Genomic DNA, 18,655 nt, shown 5'->3' with positions numbered 1-18,655 from the left:
CAAAAGATGGACAAAGGGGCACAGGAAATTGTTCTATTCCCACTGTGGAAATAGAACAATTTAATCAAAAGCAACAATAATTTGTCTAAAATATTCAAAAAGGAGGCTCAGTCCCTTACACTGCTGAATAAATATGTGGTCAGAATAGCATAGAACGAGTCCATTATAATACCTCCTGGGAATGCTGCTGACTGGACTCCTCAGTGGGAAGCTGGAATTGTGGGGGTGCATGTGTGTGGGGGGGTGTGGGTGTGTGGCAGCAAGCATTCCCACTACTTAAATATTCCCTAGTCCCTCTCTTCAGGAAAGGTCCTGCAAAATAACAGCTGCGTCGAAGCACTGAAGCCTAAAAGCTTGTAAAGAAAACATCAATTTCCTGTGGGCAGAGCTCTTCAGTCACCTGACTTCAAAGACCCGCAGATTTCCTCTTCTCCCTGGCTGCAGGAAATGTGTTTGTTGTATCAGGGAGGTCATCATCATCCAATGTGAAATGGAAGGGAGGTCACGAGCATCCAGTGTGGGATGGAAGGGAGGTCACGAGCATCCAGTGAGGGATGGAAGGGAGGTCACGAGCATCCAGTGTGGGATGGAAGGGAGGTCACGAGCATCCAGTGAGGGATGGAAGGGAGGTCACGAGCATCCAGTGTGGGATGGAAGGGAGGTCACGACCATCCAGTGAGGGATGGAAGGAAGGTCACAACCATCCAGTGAGGGATGGAAGGGAGGTCACAACCATCCAGTGAGGGATGGAAGGGAGGTCACGAGCATCCAGTGATCCAGTGAGGGATGGAAGGGAGGTCATGAGCATCCAGTGTGGGATGGAAGATGTCTCCAAACTGATCTTGGTGATCACTTACCAGGAAGAGCCATACTGCTAGAAGTTTGGCACATTAATGGGCTCTCCCGATACTCACCTGGGTGACTGATCTGGCCCAGGTCTTATAGACACTTTCCAGAACACTGCATTTAGTCCCCTGTCTTTGCAGGAAGTAGGCTACAGTCAGGATCCTAAGCTGTTTTAGAAGTGCACTCGGATCAAGGCTAAGAGAAAATTAGCAGAACGGCAGTTCACAGGAAGCATCTTCCCACCGCAGAGGCAGTCTGAATCAATATTTAGCAAATTTGGGGGGTTGTGGGTGCAAATTATCCCTTCCTTGCTGTAGCTCTTATTTTAGATGCTGCTCTCTGGGGAGGACACAGATATAGGAGCGTGAACACAAGCTGCCAACACTCATACCAGCGTGCCTTCTGGACAAGCTCTGCCCTCACCACGTGTTGTTAAACATTTGCATCTAAGATACCTCTGGCCATGGCAGAACAAGGGAGTTATTACAGCATGGAGAATCTCTCTCACACACACAGGATTGACGAAGCCCCTCTGCGGACAGCAATAGTGAAGAAGGTGTGCCGCCGACATCTACACCGGCAGCTTTGGGTCCCACCAATCACATGAGGTGTCTTGTTCAAGACAAAATACGTTTGCTCCAACGTTGAGTGAAGTCCAAATGAACAAAACTCCATGCAAAGACCTTACAGTTCTCTTTAAAATACCCGCCTCTCCCAGCATGCTCGCCCTTCCCGGGTGACCGCTGGAAACTCATAGCCCCGTGACTTGAATGGTTCTCCTTTTTCCATGGACCTTTGCAAATGTAAACACTGCACGCAGGGAGATGGTCACGGGTGAGCTAGAAATGTTCACAGGCCAAAAGCTCACATTACATTTGTTTTTTACATAAGTTACATGTTTCATAGCAGGTCCCGATTTGGCACTGACACAACATCCCTTTTGATTAAAAAAAAAAAAAGTGTCTTGCTTTTGTTTCCTACCTCCTAAAATATATCAAAGTCTTAAGTCAAATCATTATTCTTCTGAGATAGGACAATTTAGTCTTTTCACCGCATTTTCTATGGCAAGTATAAAGAAATATGGACTTGTCATGAAAATTACATTAGTAAGTCAGGTGGTAAGGATTCTAACTCTGACGTAGCATTACCCCGGGGAATAATATTTGGGGAAAATGAGCATTAAATTTTTGTTAGGACAAGTTTAATAAAAAATGTATGTACATACAAGGCAGCATTTCTCTAGGCATACATATTCTTCCATGTGTTTCATTGTCTTCAGCCTGTCTGAGTCAAATGTCTCTCTTGCTTTCTCCACATGGCATGGATATTACCCAGGGTCTAATGAAATTTTATCCAGTTTTCAATCCCGCTGAAGTTACTGGATGACTGGCTTCATAGGTTCTTGGGAAGCATAGCTAATAGATATCGCCAAGAACATGCTTAAAGCTCAAACATACAGTCTTCTTCCCCAGGACCCTCCCCCCTGGTGCCTCTGCAGATTGTTGATCCTAGGCAGATCCCTGGGCGTTGCTTAGTTTGCTCTAAATATTCCAGTTCACAGGCTTGTTTCAAAGTAGAATCACTGCTGATCTCCTGAGATGAACATGATGGGCCTCACGTTCCAAGACAGACCTCTGACCACCCATAAAGACAGAATGAAAAGCCACCTCCTCCACCCTACTCAGAAGAGGTGCCTGTCCATGAAGGTTTAATGGAATAAAATCCACAATTCTGTGCCATGGTTGTATTTTAAAACACGCAGGCTAGGCTATTACCTTTCCTCTCAAAGCTGAAGGGAAAAAAAGAACTTTTTCCCTAAGTTAACTGACTTTAAAATGTAGAGTTCTATGGCATGCCTTTAATCCCAGCACTCGGGAGACAGAGACAAGTGAACCTCAGTGAGTCCAAGGCCAGCCTGGTCTACAAAGTGAGTTCCAGGACAGCCAGGACAATCCCACAGCAAAACTCTGTCTCAAAAAAAAAAAAAATGTAGATTTCAAATATTCTTTACTGCTTTACAGACTGGCCTTGTCCCGTGGAATCTGAACTTATTTGTAGAATGCTACTGAATTCTCACTCCTTGAGAGACAGCAGCTGTACAGAATTTTCTTTTGTTTCAGAAATACAATTTCATAATGAAGCTAATTGGACTTCAGTGGACCCACGAGTTCCTCAACAATCAAAGTACCTTAACAGCTGTGGAATGTATTTAGAATGATATGGATTGTGGTCAGGAGAATGAGCTGCCATGTTTTGTGATTGTCCACTGCATCCTCTTCTCTCTACCCACATGGGAGCTGGGGGGCAGGCGGTCCCAGTGCGCCTTCACACGTGGGTGCAGTTGGTGGATGGCGGGGTGTCTATTCGGCTCTTGTTTTCTTTAGTGTCGCTGGGGACCGATTCATTGCAAATGTGGCACTTGAACACTTGCTTGTACGCCTTCCGGAAGTTTTCTGAGAGGAAGGCATATATGATGGGGTTCACCGAAGAGTTGCTGTATGCCAGGCAGTGGGCAGTGATCCTTAAGAAGAATGAAGCTTGGGTCAGCGGGAACGCCCCGAACTCAGCCCAGAGGTGGACGATGTGATGGGGCAGCCAGGATATGCCAAAAACCACAACCACCACCAGGACAGTCTGCGCAGTCTGGAAGAGAGGGGAGCAATGGCAGAGTGTTGGAGAGGGAACAGGAGTTGCTTGAACACGCCAGTTACATCAGAAGAACACAGCACTGTAAAACATACCCCAATAGCATACGTGTGTACCTCGATGGGATCAAACAAAAGTGTTAAATTTGACCTCACATAATATCTCTCTGTTCATCATCTCAGGACCCAGCTGTGACCTTACAGGGTCCTGACTCCTAGGCCTGTATTCAGTGTGTGAGGATGTGATAAACGTGAGATTAGAAATGGATCTAGATTAAGGACTGTCACTTCAACTAGCAGAATTCTACCAGCAGCCAAGAGATCCAGAGCAGGAGGAACCAGAGCTCTGAACCAGTGTGACCCAGACACAAGACCCTGATTCAATGAAAACAAAACAACAGAACAGCATGCCTCTTCCAGTGTGTGCACACCAAGTTCCATCGAGAGCCCGGAGCTCAGACAAACGCTGCACACAAGCATGTGGGAGATGTTGGTGTCTCCTCATTTGCTGAGGACAGGGTGGAGACTGGAGAGCTAACATTCCCACAGAGTTATTCTTAGTGCAGTCTGTAAGCCAACCTTGCTTGTTAGCATAACTTTGACCTTTCTCTTGTTGCTCCTATTTCAAAAATACTGAGAAATTTGGGGCTAGGGTCTCCATGTTCTCTAATGATCCCCAATGGAGGAAGCTGTCATAGGCTTGTGATCTCAACATGAGGGAACACATAGGGACTGAGCCTTGCCCTGTGTGTATGGTCAAGGGCTCCCTACTGCCCACCAACCTAGGAAGCAGAGCAAACCTCAGAAGACCTTTTGTAAAGGACACTGCTGACAGGGATGTCATACATGGCAGGACTTCCTCTTCTGCTTCTCATGACAGGATGTCCTATTGCTCCAGAATGTCAAGTCTGAAATAGAGTGCACGGTGCCAACTCCTCCAGGACTGTTTCCTGGCAGCAAGCTATAACAACAGTAGACGTTTATCACGGAGGATGGTTGGAACCCAACAGGTAATGAGAGACCAGACATCTGACCTAGAAGGCAGAGACAGGGACTTGCTGGATTTCGGGTCAAGAATAGCAAACACTACGAGGCGTGAGGTACAGGAGAGGAAAGCTAAATTCACTAAAGAGGCACCATGGATTTTGTAAGACTCACTGGCCAGACAGCAGGTCTGTCCATCATCTTTGAAAGATGACAAAACCTCCCCAAGACTTGATTTCCTCATGAACAAAGAAAATTAACCAACAAAATGATTCCCGGATTGTGCCTGGACCATGTGAGCACTAAACCAGCTCAGCTATTAAAAACCCACAGGCAGGTGTTACAAAGTAAAAGCTTACCTATTAAGTCCACTTACTGCCTGGGCCACAGAGCAAACGTAATTAGCTCACACGTATTAAGGAAGTGTTTGCTATCAATCCGCTTGCCCATTAGTGTGTGAGAACTGCCATTCTCTGGTGTGTTCATCAAACAATCTAGAAAAAATGTCCACAGTACAGGAGAACACAGCCTCCTCCGTCTAAGATGATTCGGCCGTCTCTCTATGAAAGTACCACCCTGTCGATATTCCATGCCTTCTTTTAGGGAACATGGGCTAAACGAAGAACTAAGATCAGATCTACCCATTGGCAGCTTATGGGGAAGATTCATATCTTATCTGAAATGCAAATGGTTGTGTACCCTGAGTATGCAATATTTTTTATGGCAGCCGTTTCTCTGGGTATTTGTGATTCGTCCAATCATAACCTCTAAATGTTTGCAAGCCCTCTGCTCTTCTCGAAAACATGCATATGAGCCCATTTGTGTGTGTCTGTGTGTGTGTGTGTGTGTGTGTGTGTGTGTGTGTGTGGTTTTGAATGCAAGTGCTTGATAATTGATGATACAAATATTATAAACAAATACTAGATGTAAATTCATATGAACTATCATCTACCTATGACTGCTCCTATGAGAGCTTACTAGAATGCTTCTGAGTCCCACAGTGGTTCAGCTGGGCGTCTCAGAGAAGATACTCTCTCCTGTCTCTTTAAGTACCAAGGTCCACATGGGTGGATGTTCTTAACTGTCTTACATGTCTGTGTCTGTGTTTTCCACACAAGCCCTGGGCTTTCCCAGTTTCCTTCTTCTTCTTCTTCTTCTTCTTCTTCTTCTTCTTCTTCTTCTTCTTCTTCTTCCTCCCCCTCTTCCTCTTCCTCTTCTTCTTCTTGCTTGCCTTCCTCTTCCTCCTCTTCTTCCTCCTCTTCTTTCCCCTCCTCCTTCTCCTACTACTTTCTGCTTCTTCTTTATTTTTCTTTCATTATTTTTCACTTTTCAACAAATTCTAGTGTATCTGAAAAGAGGGGAATTTAGCAGCTGAAATTCTGCCATGATTAGAAACTGTCCTTCTTGATGGATGATGGTTCCTCAAGTATGTAACTCATAAAGCAATATGCCTACAATTCATAATCTCAAAATTAAAGATCTGTTCAGAATAATCCATGTGTTCTAATCCAAGTCTCAGGACTGTGGTAGATCAGTGTGCCCAAGAGCATTCTGGGTCCTGTCACTTTGACTGACTCAGTGGATAATAGTTATTAGTTACCTTGGAATCTGCCTCTTTGCAAAACTCGGGAGCTTTAATGATTCCCTGATGAACTGCATAAAAGCCGCAATAAAACTGGGGTTATCTCGTGGACCTTAAGTGAAAGCAATTAAAAAGGTTTCTCTTGATACTGACAGCTGCCATAGCAGAAGCATTTCTACTCATTGGCAAGGTGAGAGAAGCTGCCTCTGCTGTATCCCTCTAAATATCAGCGTGTAACCTGGACTCCCCTGCGTGGGACGCGCTAGGCTGTAACAGAGATTTTAAAGTTCCTTTCTAACCTTGTGTCCCTGTTTCTTGCAAAACCATTTGCGCTTACAAAGCTGGTATGATTCTCAGCATATACATTACTGCCACCTTTCATTTGTTCCGAGCACAGAAACCCTGGCTGCCTCTGACAGAGAAGCAGTACAGACACTTGAGTGTGTCCGGTTTTGGTGTGCCTTCTCTTTCTTCCTTACACTGGACTCATCTAAAAAAAAAAAAATTAGTCTCCCTTGGGTAGCAAGCGGCTCTCTTCGAGCAGCTGGAGACATCGGCCTTGTCTTCAGAGAGTCTCACTTGCGGTGTGGCTAACGGAATTTGGCTGGGAAGGAAAAGGGAGCACAAAGAGAGGACTTGAAAGCTCCATGCCAGCTGTACCAGCTGTGTGAGCAACAGCCAGAAAGCTCGCTGGACAAATCAGAAAATAGAAAATACTCACAAAAATGCATCTGTTGGAAGAGCTCAGGAGTTCATAGGGCACCAGTGGCCTTTGACCAGTTTTCCCTCAGAAGCAGCTGCCCAATGAGCTGTCTCATCCATTCTACCATCCTTCCTGCAGCCCCAAGGTTCCTGTCTCAGATGAGCTAGCCTCGAGCCAGAAGCATCTTCTGCCCAGCAGTGCTTCAGCAAAAACCTTAATAGGTTATTAAGCTTTTAATTATTTCTGCAGGGCTGGAGAGATGGCTCAGTGATTAAGAGCACAGACAATTCTTCCAGAGGACCTATGATCAATTCCAGTACCTACATGACAGCTCACAACTCTCTGTCCAGTCCCAGGAGAGCCTAAACCCTCTTCTGGCCTCCAAATGCACTGCACACATATGCCACACAGATACACATGCAGGCATAATTTAAAATGGCAATTGTTTCTGAAAAGAAATCCTACCTTCTTCCAGCATTTCCTGCCACATGTGGCTAACTACACAATGTGTCCATCACAAAGGGCTGGACTAGACCTTCATAACTGTATAGACTTCATGCAGAAAGTTCTGTCTGGTGATGTAAATGTGTACATCCCCCATACTCATGGGTTGTAATCTGATCAGCAAGATGACAGTATCTAGGGGTAAGCCATTGAGGGAGGATGAGGCTATGAAGAAAGAGCCCTCCAGAGTGGCGTCACTGTCCTCATGAAAGAGCCCAGAGAGATGCCCACTCTATCCAGCATGTGTGAATGCAGAGAGAAGGCTGGGGTCAACAATCTACCAGCACTTGACCTTGGTCCTCCAGCCTCCAGAACTATAGGAAACAGATGTCTACCGTCTAGGAGCTGCACACTGGGATGTTTTGTTCTTGTCACATTAACTGATGAGTACAGCACACGGACACAAAACTGCTCAGCCACTGAGAAGGCCCGGAACTAAATGATGTCAGAATGAGCAAACTACCAAACTCTCTGCTCCACTGGCCTGCTCTCCCATCAATCCACTACCGTGGTTGGAATGTGCAGTGTCCTCTAACCAAGGCTCACAGGTTTGAAGACTTGGCCCATGAGGTAGGGCCTACCTGCAAGAAGCCGGTCACTGGGGGCCAACCTTGAGGTCTCTCAGCTCAGCCCATTTTCTATACTTCTCTCTGATTTCTGAACGATAACACCATGTGACCAGTTGCCTCGTGCTTCTGCCACCAGGCCTTCTCTACCATGTCGGGCTGTTCCCTCTTGAACTCTCAAGCCAAACAATCCTTCCTCCCATAAATGGCTTCTTTAGGGGTATTTGATGATAGTAACAAGGTGAGAGACACAGCCTTTGGCCATCGAGACGTGCATCACATCAGTCTGCATCAGAGTCCCACGCCATCCCTCATACAGCAAGCACTGAGCATCTGAGTTCTCGAGACCTGTGCCGAGATCTGGAAAGGGTCCACAGCAGAACTTCTGTAATGGAGTGCTGATCTGTGCTGCTCTCGGCCGGAAAGGCTCTTTTCTATCTCGGTTTCTCCTATTGCCCCTCTGTCCCTTCTCCTAGTCACCTTGCTTCCCTCCTGCCCTCTCTTTTCCTCCCCCTCCCAGGCATCTCTTCTTTCCTCCTCTTTCTTACACACACACACCACAGTCATGTGTGTTTGTTCTGTGCAAACAAAAAGGCAATTAAATCTGTCAGAGGAGCCCTGACACCTGTTCAGTGGCGGTGAGGGTTAGAGTCTGAGAAAGGAGAAACGTCTCCCTTTCCAGTGCTCGAACTTTCTTCCTCATATAGTGGGAATGAGCAGAAGTAAATTTTACATAAATAGGTATTCATTTTACATGTACAATCTCATGGTACGTGGCACATGCTCACAAAACAATCATTATGTTCTTCCTTATAAAATAAAAGTGAGGTTTTCCTCATCTTCTCTTACAGGCATTGCATCATCCTTTAAACATATTGTTCTTTCTGGGACCTTTTCAGCTTCTTACCAGCATCTCTTCAAAGACAAAGATGAGATTTAGCAAATGCTTTTTAAAAAGAGTCGTTGCAACCTCTTAGTTAGAATAAACTTGCTTTGGTTTTGTGGCAGTAGGAATTAACCCTCAGACTCACGCATGCTGAGGAATAAGCTCTACAATGAAAATGGCAGCCCAGCCCTTTTCCAGTTACTTTGTATTTTTAAACAAACTGCGTCATGTTAATTGACTCAGATTTGCCTTGAACTCCAGATTTAGTATCCTCCTGTGTCAGCTCTCCAAGTAGCTGAGATTAGAGGATTTCACCACCTGGCTTAAATCCTTCGAATGAATACTAATTATTTTGCATATTTGGTAGGTATCTTCTTCCCTGTTGAATCCCAATAAGCCCCCTCTTCTCTAGTTTGTCTGTGTGTGTGTGTGTGTGTGTGTGTGTGTGTTTGCACACAAACATGCACGCGCAAACGTAGGTCATAGCTGTGAGCATGTGTTTGTGGAAGCCAGAGGACAACAGTGGGTATCTTTCCTCAGGAACAATCCACCTTGGCTTTTTCTTAGGCAGGGTCTCTCACTGGCCTGTAGTTTTCTGACTAGGCTGGACTGCTAGACAGTGACCTCCAAGGATCTGCCTGTCTCTCCCTTGCCAGTTCTGGGATTACAAGGGCACACCAACTTTTCTTTTTCTATTCTCTTCTCCTCTTTTTCCTTCTTTTAAAAGATTATTTATTTATGTGTATGACTGCTCTATCTGCATATATGACTATATGCCAGAAGAGGGCATCAGATCCCACTATAAATGGTTGTGAGTCACCATGTGGTTGCTGAGAGTTGAACTCAGGACCTCTGAAAGAACAGCTAGAGTGCTCTTAACCACTGAGCCATCTCTCCAGCCCTCTTCCTTTCCTTTTTAAATGTGGATTCTGGAGATCAAACTCGGTTTCTCCTGCTTACATGTATGTCACGCATCTTATCAACTGAGCTATCTCTCCTGAAGTTTCTTACTCTCCAAACACTCATCCTACTGAACATCTTTGGACAACCTTGTTTTTCTCTTGATGCTGACCCCCCAAAGGGAGCTAATTCCTTTTAGAAACCAGAGGTTGTCTTGTTCCCACACAGTGCCTACACTCTATGAAGAGCCTTCCCCGGAGAAATTACACCAAGTCCTTAATTGTTCTTAAGAACTCATTTTCCTGGAGGTGAGAAGTGGTGCTTAAAGGAGAAACCAATAGATTAAGAGCATGTGGGAACTGTTAAAACACAGAACTGGGAGCAGAGGAGGAGACCGCGTTATTCAGGGCTGACTCCTGTCATAGAAATCATACTTCATCTACTGTTATAAAGAAAGATCTGCAAGCTTAAAACTAAACCCACCTAATAACTGCTGGGAGGGAAGGGAGGGCTGGGGCAGAAGGCTGAGGCAGTCATTTAGGCAGCTGGTAAATGTGTGTGTGTGCGCGCGCGCGTATGCATGTGCGTGTGCGTATGCATGTGTGTGTGTGTGTGCGTGTGTGCGTGTGATGGTATCCCAAATGCAAGAGAAAAAGAGTCTCTTTGGGAGGCAGAAGCAGGAGGATCACTGCAAGGTCAAAAACAGCTGTTCTACAGGAAAACTAGAGCTGCTTGGCAAGTAGTCTCCGTCTATAAACTCGTAGGGTTGCCTTAGGGGAGTGCAACCTCTCCACACTGATGAGGATAAACAGGGAAGTCAGAGCAGGTTGTTCTTAAGTCAAAACTTTCAGAGCAAATAGGATTATCTGAATGATTATTTACATAATATATATAATTGATTAGAGTGAGTATTTAGAACGAAAAACAAGGTATTTTAGGATATTATTGGTAACATGTGTGGGCTAAAATGTCTGGTTATGTTCCCTCTAATTATATTGTCTAATAATTTCATTCCGCTGCCTAAACCTAGAAATCACATGGGTTTCATTGAGTAAAAGATAAATTAATCCTAGCGTGTAAAACAGCGTTTCCTCAATGAACAGAAATACACTGAATCCCAGGAAGTTAGAAGCTCTCTCATGACTCAGAAGACAGCATTAAGTGGGATTCCCTAGATGAGAAATATAGTTAAGGAGGGGTAGGAGCCCAGCAATTTTTCTTCCTGTCCCTTCTGTACCAAAATCAGCCCAAGTCTAGGGAAGCGATAAGGTGACTCTTTCTTGGGCCTGAAGAGAGCAACATACCAATGCTCTCACAGATGAGAACCCAATTGATAGTTTTGAATCACTCCTAAGATGTCGGATGCTAAACATGCGAATTACATCATGAGCCCCTCTAAGCCCTTTCTGTGCTCACCTCTGGAAGTCTGTCTTTCCTGGCCTCCCCACCCTGCCCAATGCAGCTGAACGGTGTTCAGTGGCCGCACATCTCCCTTGCCTAACTTCTGCTCCGCCCAAACCCTGAACCATTACGGCTCACAAAAGTGTTCATCTCAGATAGCTGGCTTTCCACCTGTGAACTGAGGTGAGCTTAATTTAAAACAAAAACAAGCTGAGCTCTCTGAAATCGACAGACACAGCATCTGTTTGTGAATATTACCTTTTTCTTGGATGCTTCTGACTTTTTCGACATGTTCTTCAACTTTTTATGCAGATGATTAAGGACCTGCAAAATGCAGACAGATTAAAACAGTTTACTTCATGCTTTCTTACACATTGTCTCCTTTTCAGTGGCAACCACTGACCATTCTGCTTTGATAATACTATTGTTTATGAAGCATTAAGAATAGAAATGCATCTTAGATCAAAACAGCCCTGAATCAAAGCCCCTGAGTATGTTCAGAGGTGTCCCTGGAAGAGAGACCACACCCAGACATGGATAGAACAGAATCGCAGAGAATGCTAACATGTTCAGAGTTTCTTGGAGAAAGACCCTCACCTGGGTGGGGGTGGAGCTTACTCAAGCAATCCGCTGCTCTACTTGCTTTGATTCTTCCTGCCTAAAAGCACCAGGTCCTACTATACATGGGATGCGACGTCAGTGCAGAGACACACTGGAAACTAGAGACCCAGGCTGTGGGAGTTCATGATCCAGTGGAGAAAGCCAAGTGAACAAGGAGGAGAACACAACCTGACATTTGCTTGGTGTGGCGCCCCAGACCCGCACTAGTTACTGTGATTGCTATAGACCCCACCCATTACAAATCTCTCAGAGCTAAGAGCAAGCCAGCAGCGCTCCCTTCTCGTTTAATTCAAACACTGTGTGGGCTTCAGACATTCCCTTTTAAGAATTCGGCATCATCGGTGGCTGCAGGTTTTGCTCTAACCATACGTGTCCAGGAGATAAAATAGCTTTAATACATTGAGAAGCCATCCTGTTCTCTTGCTACTGTCGTATTTGGGAGATATGATTTGAATATTGTTATTGCTATTATTTGTAGAAATTCACAATCTGAACTTGCTCCACTTGCTCCATGGTGCCTACCCTGCAGAGCTGCTCCCAGGTTTGTTTTCTCTGTTCCAATGGAGACCCTGAAATAAATGGCAAAGTGCTTAAAATGGACTGCGGATTTCTGAAGAGGCTCTCAGGACACAGAGGCATGTTCCAGCCACTTGAATATTCCCCTCCAACACCGCAGCATGGAAATAATTTAATTGAATTGGCCTTCCAGCTGAAGCCTGCTCCAATCCGCTGGAAGTAGCACCATCCGTCACGTCCTAATTGAGAAACCTCAGGATTCATTTACCAGCCTCCCCTACCGTAGCAGCCAGAGCAGGCAACCTAGCAGCTGTCTCCGGGTGCGAATCTCTGTCTTCCTGCCCTACAGAGACACTTCTCACTGCTGAAAAAAACCTCAGTGTCTCTCAGCCACACAAGTCTTTGCTGGCGACGGGAGCAAGTGAACAGCTCGCCGAGACACTGACGGTGAAGTAGCTCTATTCTGCCCACAGAAAATATGTAGAAGGCAGTGAGTGAGAAGTTTGCAATGGCCGCAGTGAGAAAAACTTGTATGAGGAAGGTGAGGGCTGGAGGCAGGAGGCCGCTGTTGGAGTCAGGACTAGGGCGCTAGCTGGCAGCAGCTGGCAAGTTTGTAAATTCCCATATATAACAACAGCGACAATATTCACATTCGTCCTCCCAGACATGAGAAGAGAACAGAATGGCTTCTAAGCAACTACTCTAGCTGGAAACATCTTTTGCAAAGATGTTAATATTTGCAAACTTATTAAAGCTAGCTTATCTCTCCGACAGACATGCTAAGTGCAAAAACCGCAAGGTAGTCATACATCACCAGGATGGTGAATTCCTAATGGAAGTTGTTTAAGACCGCACATCACTAGGGATCACAGAGGGTGGGAAAGGGATACAGGAGATGCCCCCCCACACAAAAAAAATCATGACAGGAGCATTAGTAGCCTGCTTCTTGATGTTACTCGGGTTTACACAGTCAGGCTAACTAAATTGGGTCCCAGCTCGTCAATTTTGCAGCACTGAAGAATACTGAATTTGCTAAAGAGTCTACAGAGATGATTCTAGATATATTTTTCTTAGCTCCGCTTCTCTTCTACACCTCAAGTTATGAGCACAAAAGGGCGCACTGTGACAGATCTTAAGGTCCTGCCATTGAGGAAGAGAATATAGACGCTGGGATCCATTATGGTTTCATCTTCCTTGAGACAGTGAGCATACCAGGGGTGTGTCCTCACGTCGGGCCTAGGAGGGTTGTAAGCAGAGTGCACGCTGAGGGAAGAGAGTGGCAGGCAGGAGCCCTGCAGTGCAGAGAGAAACCATCTTCAGGAACACGGGGCTGCTCCAGAGTCTTTCAGATGCAAAGAACTGTCTTGCTAAACATGGATGGAAAGATTATCTCTGGGATGCAACTCATTCATTGATTTTAAAAAAGAAAAAACCAAAACACTTGGTAATTTCAAGTGCGATTTTGGCCATCTGTGGTTCCTTTCGTTGGCCATCAGCCCCAGTCCTTGACCATACACAGCCAGTTCTGAATCTAGCACTGAAGTCCCAGGGTCATCAGCCAGAAGGCTCATACTTAGTGCTAGACACAGAACAGCAATGCCCGGTGAGTTATCTCCTGTTGTCTGGGGCCTGGGATAAATTTGCAAGTATTAACATTCCCTCAAAAGATGTTTCTAGCTAGAATACTTGCTGAGAAGCCAACTTTTTCTGGATGAAAAAGATTCAAATGATCATCTATTAATTAATTCTTAAACTTTGTCTTCTGTAGGACTTTGGTAAACTCTTTACTGATAGCCTGTTTAGTTCTAAAAGCTCATTTTTTCATTTCCACAAAGGTTGAAATGATTTCTGCCCCCTTAGGGACTTTAGGGAAAAATGAAGGAAGCACATGTTTCATTTTCAAGAAGCAACTAGGAATTTCAGAGACCAATATTTTCGGTAGGGCTCTAGTTCCCAGCCCCTTGTCCTCCAGAGACCAATTACTTGTCACCTCCTGAAACCTTCCTCAATCATTTACCAGTCTACTGTCTGGTCAGTTGCTGCCTCCCTCTGAAAGTCCCCTTTCTTGTTAATAAAATAGAGGTGACAGTCCCACACAGAGGCTCACAGGACAAGCTAGTGGGTGTGTATTCACACCCCACACAGCTCACTGTGCAGAGCAGCCTTTGCTTTTCATTTGAAAAGACCAAATGAATAATCCACTACTTTCCAATAGCTAGGCTGGAGTAACAGCTTTGGAGACAGTGCACTCATTTGGGTAATACAGCCCTTCAAAAGACTCGCCACTCATATAGATGTGGGGAATATGGCTTCTTTTAAATGTGTTTTTCTTTCTAGGGGAGATTCATCTTATGAGTGGAATGCAAGAAACTAATGCTTTTCTAGACAGGTTATGTTATGTATGGTCCTACTGTCACAGCCCGAAAGACTGGGAGTCAGGGAAGGATAAAGTTGCATGGAAACTTTAGAACTTACCCTGAGGGATTTTTTCCCTTCCTGGTTCTGACAGTACCCTAAAAGGAAACGTGACACTGAGACAACCCCGAGAGCCACATCAGGTGACTCCTAAAAATACACTCTGGATTAATGGAACATCAAGCAGTACCTAAACAGTCTAAGACTTTTGATTAACATAAATGCCCATTGCTCTATAATTCCTTAGGAGTTGTGAGCCACAGGTCCTTCCAAGTACATCAAGACAAGATAAGCACGCAGCTCCCCCAGCTGTGTGTTCTAGCCGTCCCTCTCCAGAGTGAGCTCACCACCTGAATCCCTAACACTGCCCATACACCCTTGCCTGGAGACAGCACCTGTCCTTCCACCCACGGTCCCCTGAGGACTTCAGTCAAGTCTCTTTGGAGAAGTAGGGCCTCCTGCTTGGAATTTAGAACGCTAAGCTAAAATCCAAAACCCTGGCATGCTGAGCAGAGTCTTACAGAGCCTGGACTCTGAAAATTTACTGAGGTGTAAGAGCCAAGGAACTAAGTGGGACGATTACTGTTCCAAGGGCCTTATCAGCAGGTCTCAGCAAAGAACTAAGAGGGGCAACTAGAGCCCCTGCTGGCTCATGGAGGAAGCACAGGCTCTCTGCAGCCCCCTTTGTCCCGTTGGATTAGTTTCTGGGAGTCCTCCAATCTTGTTTAAAACCCGCTGAAACTGAGGTGGGGTTAGCCTTTTGAGCAGATCCTGGACACATAACTACAGCCTCTCTATGCTCTGTCAGGCGTTCGGAGTCAGAGCTGCAGCGCCCTTGAAGAAAAAGAGGGAGGGAAATGTCTCTACCCAACTTCTAGACAGGAACCACAAACTCTCCCCATTACCTCTCAAACTCGAAGTTAACTTTCTTGAGCCACAAATCATGTGGGAGCAAGCTGAAACAAAGTAGAGTGGAAAGGGAAAGAGAGTAGAGAAGCTAGCTCAGTCAAGGGACCAGAAGAGCTGCGTGAGAGCCGCCCAGACGGTGCTTCCCACTCACCTTGGCATAGCAAAAGCAGATCAGCAGTAAAGGCAGAAGGTAGCCAAAGACGAAAGTGCACACCACATAAGCCTTCTTGTGGAGCTGGTTGGGCCAAAGCTCCCAGCAGAAGGTTTGGTTGCTGTCCCGATGGTAGAGGCGCTGGTGGTAGGCCACTGGCGAGGCCATGGCAATGGACAGCGCCCAGATGAAGCCCACGCCCAGCAGCGCATTGCGGGACACCCTGAGAGAGGAGGAGCGCCGCGAGTGCACAATGGCCACGTAGCGGTCCACAGACATTGCGGCCAAGGTGAAGATGCTCACGAGCATGGAGACGGTGAAGAAGTAGTGTATAAACTTGCAGATGAAGGCGCCCAGCACCCAGGTGGGCAGTGCGTACACGGTGGCCTGGAAGGGGATGCAAAAGAGCAGGTAGGCCAGGTCTGCGATGCTCAGGTTGAGAATGAACAGGTTGGTGGTGCTGCGCGGCTTGCCAGGTTTGCTGCGCGCCAGCACAGTGATCACCAAGCTGTTGCCCAGCACGCCCATCGCGAAAATCAGGCCAAACACCACCAACGTGATGAAGTTCTCCACACCGATGCCAAACAGCGGCCTGGACTCCTCAGCCGGAGGCTCTGGATCGCTCCCGTTCCCCGCGCTGAGGTTCAAGGTAGCCAATTCCATCACTTACGGGACACCCCTCCGTGTCTGTGCAACGGAGCGCGCTGGGAAGGTGTGCCAGGAGGGGAAAGCGGGCTCTGGTGGCAGCCAATGATCGCCAGCTGGCCCAGCACAGGGCAAGGAGAGCGGGTGTCTCCAGCCAGAACCTCCCTCAGCCGGCAGGAGAGCACGGGGCAGCGTCCGGTAGTGCCTGGTCAAACTGTCCTCTACGCCGGGCCTGGCTAAAGAGTGGGCGGTGCTGCAAGTCCGGAGTCGAGCCTTCCCATGCAGGGGCGGGCGATGGGCTCCAGAACACAAGAGGTACCGGTCTGGGCGACTCCGATCGCTGGCAGTCTACAAGCTGGGCGGGTGGGACTCACGATTTGCAGGTGGAGAATCTTCTGAGCCTTACCAATAGGTTCTAATCCCTTGCTGGCCGTATCCTCTGGCTCCCGCAGTGCCTTGGGGTCGCACCTGTTGCTCTGAGCCTCTTCTTCCAGCCGAGCTCCCAGAGCTCTGTGCTGCACACCTTCAGTAGTGGAGAAAGTGCCGAGCTTTCCACACTAACAGCCACCTCCCTGACGCGCTGGCGCTGACTCGCCGTGGCTCCCCTCTGCCTTCTCCCAGGTCCTCTGCAGGGCAAACCTCGCTGGGGGTTCCCAGTCCTGGGCAGAGTTTCTGCTGCGCGGGAGGGACAGTGAGGACTCAGCTGTGTCCCCTCTTTGCCTCCTGGGTCCGATCTGAAAAATCACAGCTTGCTCTATAAGCCTGGGCGCCCTCACCCGGATGGGTGGCACCCCACCTCCTTGCTGGAACCGGGGTATTGCTCTCAATGCAGTCCTCCTGGTCCCACGAAGGCGAGACTGTTGGCACTGGGAGCCACCTGAATGCGCTCCTGTGCCTGTGCGCAACTGGATGAGGGGACTGGTTGCGCAGCCTTTCTGCCAATTGGTACCTTTGGTCTTTCCCTCTCCCAGCAAGAGCAGAAATAAACCCCACGGAAATCAAAGGTTGGTCCAGCTACCGGAGGTTCTGTGACATTCGCTGCCTCATTCCCTCCCTCATCCAGTCACAAGCGAGGGAGGGAAGAGGCAGGGATCAAAGGAGCACCGCCTGCGTGAGTTTTCATTAGGAGCGTGTCCGGCTCAGCCGTTCACCTTGGGGAATCAATCATTTCCAGCAGACATTACTCATCTGAGTGACACAAACGGAAGCCTTGACAATGGATGTGTTTGCAAAGAATCATTTGAATGTGTTGGACGTCCACCACCGCTGAAACCAGGGCACACCAACTAGAAACAGCTGCGTATCTGGCAGTACACATCTAAAGAAAAGCCTTCCCTTGCTGGTGCTTCGAGTCGGTAGGGGGTAGTCACATCACTTTCAAATAACACCACCGTCCTCCAGTGTGTAAGTGACCACAACTGCTGGGCACAGGGCCCGAGGAGGAGCAGGCACAGAAGGGTAGGACAGGGTTCCTGGAGCTCTGTGCCCCGGAGATTGGCATGTAGAGCAGTCCAGTGCTTCAGGGAAAGTGCACAATGGTGAGGGAGAGAGGAGCGGCTTTACCTTGGGGAATCTGGGGCCAAGTAGGACCTCAGTTCTCCCCCTCACCAGCTCTCTAATTCCACACTGCTTGGGATACTCTTCAGTCGTGTATTGCTTCCCGGCTAGTTCTCTGCCCCCTTGCCTAATGCAAGGAGCTACCTCACGGAAAGATTTTGTATTCATTTTATGGAGGGTGGAATTGTCAGTTTTTACCAGGATTCATCTAAGAGCACTCTGGGAACACCCTTGCCTGCCCTAGAAGGATGGAGCTGTGTTCTCTTATCAGTTGCCATGTCTTTCTTTCTCCCCAGCAACGCTCTGCAACCTGCAGCTCCCTGGAGTTCTGTTCTGTCCCCAGCTCCACTTTAAAGGCTATATGTAATAAGTCTTGAGGGAGTGGCTTAACCTTGGGGTTTCTATTTTGCTTTGTTTGGGGGGGGGTGTGGAATGGTGTGGTGTGGTGTGTATCTGAGAGCTGGTTGAACCCAGGGCTTCAAGCATGTTGGGCAAACACTCTACCAGTGATCAATATCCCCAGCAAGAACTTAAAGGGATTTTGCTCTTGTTTTTGTTTTCATGTGGTGTATACTTTTCATTAATTAATTATGTGTGTGTGTGTGTGTGTGTGTGTGTGTGTGTGTGTGGTGTGTGGGGGGGGTGTACTGGCACTCATGGTGGTTAGAGGAAATCTTTCAAGAGTTGTTTCCTTCTTCCCACCACAGGCTCTATCAGGTCTCCTTGGGACGTGCTTTCACCCACGGAGCCAACTCCTCAGCCCTCTGTGGATATTTTTGACATGAAAGGCATATCATGATATTATATCATTCCTACAAGTGCAC

General features: G+C 47.1%; 1 protein-coding gene across 1 annotated transcript; it reads right to left on the bottom strand.

Moving 5' to 3' along the window:
- Positions 1–2,773: 2,773 nt before the first annotated feature.
- On the bottom strand, positions 2,774–16,292 carry Galr1 (galanin receptor 1). Its single transcript, XM_041640898.1, has 3 exons — positions 15,630–16,292; positions 11,276–11,341; positions 2,774–3,489 (listed from the first exon to the last, which is right to left on the bottom strand). The coding sequence occupies exons 1-3, from the start codon at positions 16,290–16,292 to the stop codon at positions 3,172–3,174; spliced, it is 1,047 nt and encodes a 348-aa protein (XP_041496832.1). The 3' UTR covers positions 2,774–3,171.
- Positions 16,293–18,655: the final 2,363 nt, after the last annotated feature.

This window comes from Microtus oregoni, unplaced genomic scaffold (assembly GCF_018167655.1).
Source record: "Microtus oregoni isolate MIOR12 unplaced genomic scaffold, Mior012 000065F_ref0000479, whole genome shotgun sequence".
Taxonomy (NCBI): domain Eukaryota; kingdom Metazoa; phylum Chordata; class Mammalia; order Rodentia; family Cricetidae; genus Microtus; species Microtus oregoni.
Note: the sequence above shows the minus strand (reverse complement) of the source record. Positions and strands in the feature narration are given on the sequence as shown.

Excerpts from the sequence above, each read along its gene's own strand:
- Galr1 (XM_041640898.1), bottom strand. The coding sequence starts at position 16,292 with ATGGAATTGGCTACCTTGAACCTCAGCGCGGGGAACGGGAGCGATCCA. Across the intron at positions 11,342-15,629 it reads TCTGCTTTTGCTATGCCAAG|GTCCTTAATCATCTGCATAA; the intron begins GTGAGTGGGAAG and ends TGCATTTTGCAG. Across the intron at positions 3,490-11,275 it reads CAGAAGCATCCAAGAAAAAG|ACTGCGCAGACTGTCCTGGT; the intron begins GTAATATTCACA and ends CCTCTCTTCCAG.